At 58.0% G+C, this 5,662-nt stretch overlaps 1 protein-coding gene across 1 annotated transcript; it reads right to left on the bottom strand.

The window, feature by feature from the left end:
- Nucleotides 1–229: 229 nt before the first annotated feature.
- On the bottom strand, nt 230–4,952 carry Mnx1 (motor neuron and pancreas homeobox 1). Its single transcript, XM_036180419.1, has 3 exons — nt 4,076–4,952; nt 1,206–1,366; nt 230–633 (listed from the first exon to the last, which is right to left on the bottom strand). The coding sequence occupies exons 1-3, from the start codon at nt 4,764–4,766 to the stop codon at nt 274–276; spliced, it is 1,212 nt and encodes a 403-aa protein (XP_036036312.1). The 5' UTR covers nt 4,767–4,952; the 3' UTR covers nt 230–273.
- Nucleotides 4,953–5,662: the final 710 nt, after the last annotated feature.

Raw genomic sequence — 5,662 nt, forward strand, 5'->3', positions numbered from 1 at the left:
TAGAAGGGGTCAGTTCTTCTCACAAACACCTCCGGCCATCACAACCCGAAATTAAATTTAAAAGAACGAAAGTTCACCTTGGAGCTCTCCTTCTCTTTCTCTTTCTCTCTCTTGCTGTCCTTGGAGGGTCCAAATAGGATCCCCCACCCCAGCCGGCACCTGGATGCATGGTCGGGGGAGAGGCTGCCAGACTGGCTGCAGACCACGGGATGGGGTTGGAAACCCGCAGCCGGGTGGCCGTCGTGCGCGTCCCTGCTGCCCTGCTGGAGGCAACTACTGGGCCGGAGGTTGGTGGCCCGGCCCGCCTGGCCTTGGGGGAGGCGAGTCGTCCTCGGATGAGCAGTCGGACGAGGCGGCGTGGGCACCCACGCCATTGCTGTAGGGAAAGTGGTCGTCCTCATCCTCATCCTCATCCTCATCCGGGTCACTGTCTCGCAAGTCCCGCAGGCGACGGCCGCTGGCCTTGTCCCCAGACGGCGGCCCCAGCAGCTCTTCCTCAGCCTTCTCCTCACCGCAGCCTTTGCCGGCGCCCCCGCCGCCGACCTTTTGCTTCTCCGCCTCCTGAGCAGCCTGTTCTTTGGCCTTTTTGCTGCGTTTCCATTTCATTCGGCGGTTCTGGAACCAAATCTTCACCTGCAGGCACAAGTGAGCGTGAGAAATCCGCCACCTGCATTTCCCACCAATCCAGAGAGTGTAAGCACTAGGGACTCCTGCCCCTCGGCCCACCCTAACCCTAGAAGGGCTTCGCTAGAGGACTGAGAGGCTGACTGGGAAGCGGCTTTTCAATTCCCTCGCCCCTACATCCACTCTGTTCATCAGTAACCCCATAGCTGGGCGTGGTACCCCCAACTCCCCAGCTGGGAGTGTTTTACTCCCTGCCCTTGGTCTACCGAAGCACTAAGGCAGCTGGCAGGTCTTGAAACTCTCAAGTCCGCACCTTTCTAGAAAAAGAACATCCTAGAATGTGGCCTGTGGGACACCTTCTTCAGAATAGCTTGTTAAATACAGATTCTCGGTCTGTACCCCAAGTTATTGAGTCAAACCTCCAGCGCAGAAACGCTCTAGGTCTCCTCACCCACTGAGAATTAATACCCAGCCTAAAGGTCAAGAGGCTGGGACCCAGTTCCCCAAATCAATACCGGCCTGGGCGGTTTTGGGGACTGGCTGACGGGGGGGGGGGGGGGGGGGGGGTATCAGGTCCGCACCTGGGTCTCTGTGAGCATGAGCGAGGTGGCCACCTCAAAACGCTTGGGCCTCGACAGGTACTTGTTGAGCTTGAACTGGTGTTCCAGCTCCAACAGCTGCTGGCTGGTGAAGGCGGTGCGAGGCCTTCGGCACTTCCCCAAGAGGTTCGACTGCGCCTGGGCTGCGGACCAAAAGGGCGAGAGGCCTTTGTGGGCTTGTCCACTGCTCCGGTTCCAGCCATTGCTGCCCTTGCCCCCTCCTCCAAGGTCCAGCCTCCAGTGCCCACCCTGCAGACGTGGGTTTCTTTTTCAACATCAGTGCCTACTGCCTACGGACTGGAGAACCCACATCTCAGACACCAAGCAGAAGGGGAGGGCTTGTCTCAATAGACAACCTTTTCATTTTAGGGTCACCATTAAATAGGGTCTGTTGCCTGCTCTCAATGGCCACCTGTATGAACACTGGTAGGAAGAGGCTTGATCTAAAAGCTTGGGAAGCAGGGCTGGATCAGCAAGAGACCAAAGTGCCCCTGTTCTCCTGGAGAGACTTCCTCCACCTCCACCTAGAAAAGCACCCATGCTCTTGGTTCCGCCACCATCTTAAAGCAGAAGAGCAGAAAAGCGACGTGGGGCCTGCGGACCGTGGGGGAGGGAGAGAGAGAGAGGAGAAGGGTAAGGACAGAAGCTGGAGCCTAAATAAGCATATTTATCAGGGTGTCTCCAAGTCTGTCTTGACAAGCTCCCTCCTCCTCCTAGAGCAGAGGGCACAGGGACTGGAAGCCTATTCGGCGATTCTCATTACTCAAATTAAAGGCTGAGCTGTGAGTGGATCTGGCTTTTCTGTGTGTTCCAGGAGATCTGTCCTTTATTTACATAATTTTGCACGGTTACATCACAGAGAATTTTATGACCTCAAAACGAGACTTCCCTTGATTTCCCAGGAGTCCAAAGAGTGTTAGACAACAAAAGAAAGAAAGCAAAGGAAAGAAAGGGGCCAGCCCCTGGCTGGGATGAGCTCAGGCTCCCCTGGGATGGGCAATTTGCTTTATAGGAAGGCCCACGCCCCCTGCTTTAGTTAAACAAGGCTACGAATTCCCAACTTGACAATACATTAGAACTCTAATTAAAACACTGGGCTCGGAAGGGATCATTGGGAAATGCCATCCAATGGGTAGAAACAACCAATTAAAGAAAACCAAGTCTGTTTTCCCAGGTGAGAGGGTAGGCCCAGCCACCCTCTGCTGCATTCCTTAGTGCTGGGCAGGGTCTGGGGTTTGGATTCTTTTCTCGATGTAGAACAGGCCATACTTTTAATGCAGCCACCATGAGACATTATGGGCTGGGTGTGGTGGCAAAGGGGTCCCACTTGCAGGGATTTGGAGTGATCGTGGGCTCCACAAAAACATCCTACACGACCCCCCACCCCCACCCCCGAGAGCACTTAGGTCATCAGGAAACCCAAAGCCATAGAGGTCTGTTGGTGGTGTGAGCAGTGACTAGCTCCTCTCTGGGCACCTATGCATCCCAGGCCTAGGAGGTGTGTCCATAATGGACATTTATGGGTAAGTTTCCATCTGAAGGGTTTGCTGGGCTCCTCACCCAGGCTTAGATCCTGCCCAGGACTTACTGGATAGAGACAATGTCAGAGACTTAGCTGCAGCCCCCCAACTGAGGTTACTGGAAGCCTTTCCTCTTTGCTGAGATCAACAAGGCTGGCCTTCTTGGAGCCAAGCTGGGAAAAGCCTGGGTGGTTGTGAGCAAACAAGTGTGCAGGCTGGGATTCTCTCACCACCTTGCTACTTCTGCAGTTCTCTGGGGTCCTCGCTTTCTCTGTTTAGTCACAGCCACTGCTGCTAGCAGAGGAATCTGAATTCTGGCAAGTGTTTATTTCTGTTTTCTTTTTTGCTTTTTTCCCTTCCAGTGCCTGCATCTCCTCAGTCTAAACAAACCCACTCAGACGGAAACAATGGGGTCTCTTTGTTTGGGTGTTGGGCGGCGGACAGGGGAAAGTCATACACATCTTCTGTTCTGGCCTGAATGGAAAGACAGCTTGGCCCTACCCATGTGGGGCACAGGGCAAGAGTCAGAGCCAGGGTGCCCTACACAGATGCAAATGCAGCGTGTGCCAGGGAAGTCTGAAATGGCCCCTGAAAGGTTGTCCTTCGTGGGTGGCAGAGAAGATGCAGCAGGCTGGGTCTTCTTTGCTCCCACCTTGGACAGGAGCTCCCAAAGGTACCGGGAATCTGGAATTCCAGGAGGACACTTGCTATGTAGATAGAGTCCCTGCGACCTTCTGTTCAAAACAGACCTCTTAGACATTGTATACAGGGACCCCTACCACACACACACACACTCCACACACACATACCCTGATCCTTCAGAGGAAGGCAGAGTCCTGACGAGGGCCAGGAAAGTGCTTGGGCCTTGTGGCCCTTATACTTTAGGAGTCCATGTTCTCCTTAGCTACTTCTGGACGGGTGATGTGTCTCTTCGTAGCGCATTATGGAGCCCCTGGCCAAGTTCATGTTCCCCGTGCTAAGCCCCAGGTTTCAGTGACCCTAAAACCTGCCCCATTCGAAGCCCTCTTTGGCTAGCCTTCCCACGCACTTCCTTCTCCAACCTGCAAGTTAATCATTAGGTTTCAGCCTCACACCTCTAACCTTCCCGGTCCATTAAGAGAGAAAGAGAAAGCAAGGCCTGAACGTGGCCATTTTAATAATTCTCTGCTCCTCTCACGCCGCGCGGCCCACGCGAGGCCTCACAGGCCCAGGGATGAGCCGTGGCGGCTTCGCTGCGCTTGCATAGCTCACTGAGAGCCGAGGCATAAAGGAAGTGGGTGCGGAAGAGGAAGATGCGCGAGAGAATTGCCCCGGTGCTGCGCAGGTACTCACAGCTGAAGTCCGGCATCTTGGGCAGGATCATGCCCGCGGTGGACGCGCGCAGCCACTGGTCCAGCTGGAAGGTGCCGGCACCCAGCTTGATGGGGTCGGCAGGGTGAGCGGGGTGCGCGCCCTGCACCTGAGGGTAGGAGTAGGAAAGCGCAGGGTGCTGGCCCGCCAGCGCAGCCGCTGCTGCCGCCGCCGAGTAACCATAGACCGGGTGACCGTAAAGAGCCGCTTGTGCTGGGAGGCCAGCGCCGCCCTGCGCGCCCCCCGGGTGCAGCCCCAGCGCCAGGCCGCCGGCAGCGGCAGCAGCCGCAGCGGCAGCGGCAGCGGCGGCGGCACCCGGGTGCGCGTGGTGGTGGGGAGTGCCCGGCCCACCCGCCGCGCCGCCGCCTCCTCCGGCGCCCAGGAATCCGGGCTTGGGCAGCAGAGCGCAGTGCGCAGCCAGCAAGCGCGGGGGCGACGGGCTCTCAGCCCGCAGGCGGTCTCCCGGCGCTGCAGTGGCCTCCGAGGACACTGGGCTGCAGCTGCGGCTCGCCCCGCTACTGGTCCCCCCGCCACCGCTGCCGCCTCGACCGGGGCCAGATGCTGTGGCCGCGAGCGAAGTGACCAAGGCCAGCGGCGCGCTTTGAGTGGAGGCGGCTCGCGGGGGATCCACCGCCAGCAGGGCGTCGATGCGGAAATTTTTTGATTTTTCCATCGGCTCGTTTGGGGCTGACGATCAGTGTCCAGGGGTGGGCGACGCGGTCGTGTGCTGGCTTGCAGAGACTGATTGTGGCGGTGGCCAGCCTTAGGGCTCGGTATTGTCACTGCGATTATTTGCCAATAATCAAAGTCGCAGCCGTAAACTCAGCCGAGAGACGCCTCCTCCTTGTGGTCTTCGGGGCGACTGCGCTCCACTCGCTTGTACAAACTCCCACGCGAGCGCTCCTGCGAGTTTGGATTGGGGAGGCCGGCTCTCTGCTCTCAAGCGCTCAAGCGACCGCGCCGAGGCTGCTGGCGCCTTGGTGGGGACCCGCGCCCCTCCGCACACTTGAAGCTCAGCGCGGCTTGGGATTGGCGCTCGCAGCGGGGGCCCAGGGAGGGGTGTCGATCCGGCGATTGGCCGAGGGGCGCACCTGTCACGGTCCAGTTTGCCTGCCGCCCCGCCCCTGCGCCCCCAGGTCCTAAGTAGCGGGTGGTGAGCTGCAGTGTTGGGGAAAAGAAGATGGGTAAAAGAGTTTGGAGGCTGAATACAAGCTTGCCGCTCTGTTGGTGCTGAGTAGGTGGCGGGCGCTGGTAACCTTGGGTCCCTGTGAGTGCCCCTGAGTCCCCTAGACACCTTGTTCCACTAGAAGCCAATATCTTCCTCCCGCTACTCGTGCGCTCTTGCCGGAGTTGTGGACTGACTGCTCTGCACTGGAACTAGGTGGTTCCTCACCCTTGATGACCAGTAGGGCCCAAACCGGGACCCTGACCTCAGCACGCTGAAAACCAGAATCTCCCCCACGATTGCTCCTGAGTCTTGGACGTCTCAAGGTGGCTTGAGTCCCGTCACCAATCCTCTGAAGGTCGAACCTTCGAATCTGCCCCCGCCCCCAAAGTCTCCTGCGCCGC

This window comes from Onychomys torridus, chromosome 3, assembly GCF_903995425.1.
Source record: "Onychomys torridus chromosome 3, mOncTor1.1, whole genome shotgun sequence".
NCBI lineage: Eukaryota > Metazoa > Chordata > Mammalia > Rodentia > Cricetidae > Onychomys > Onychomys torridus.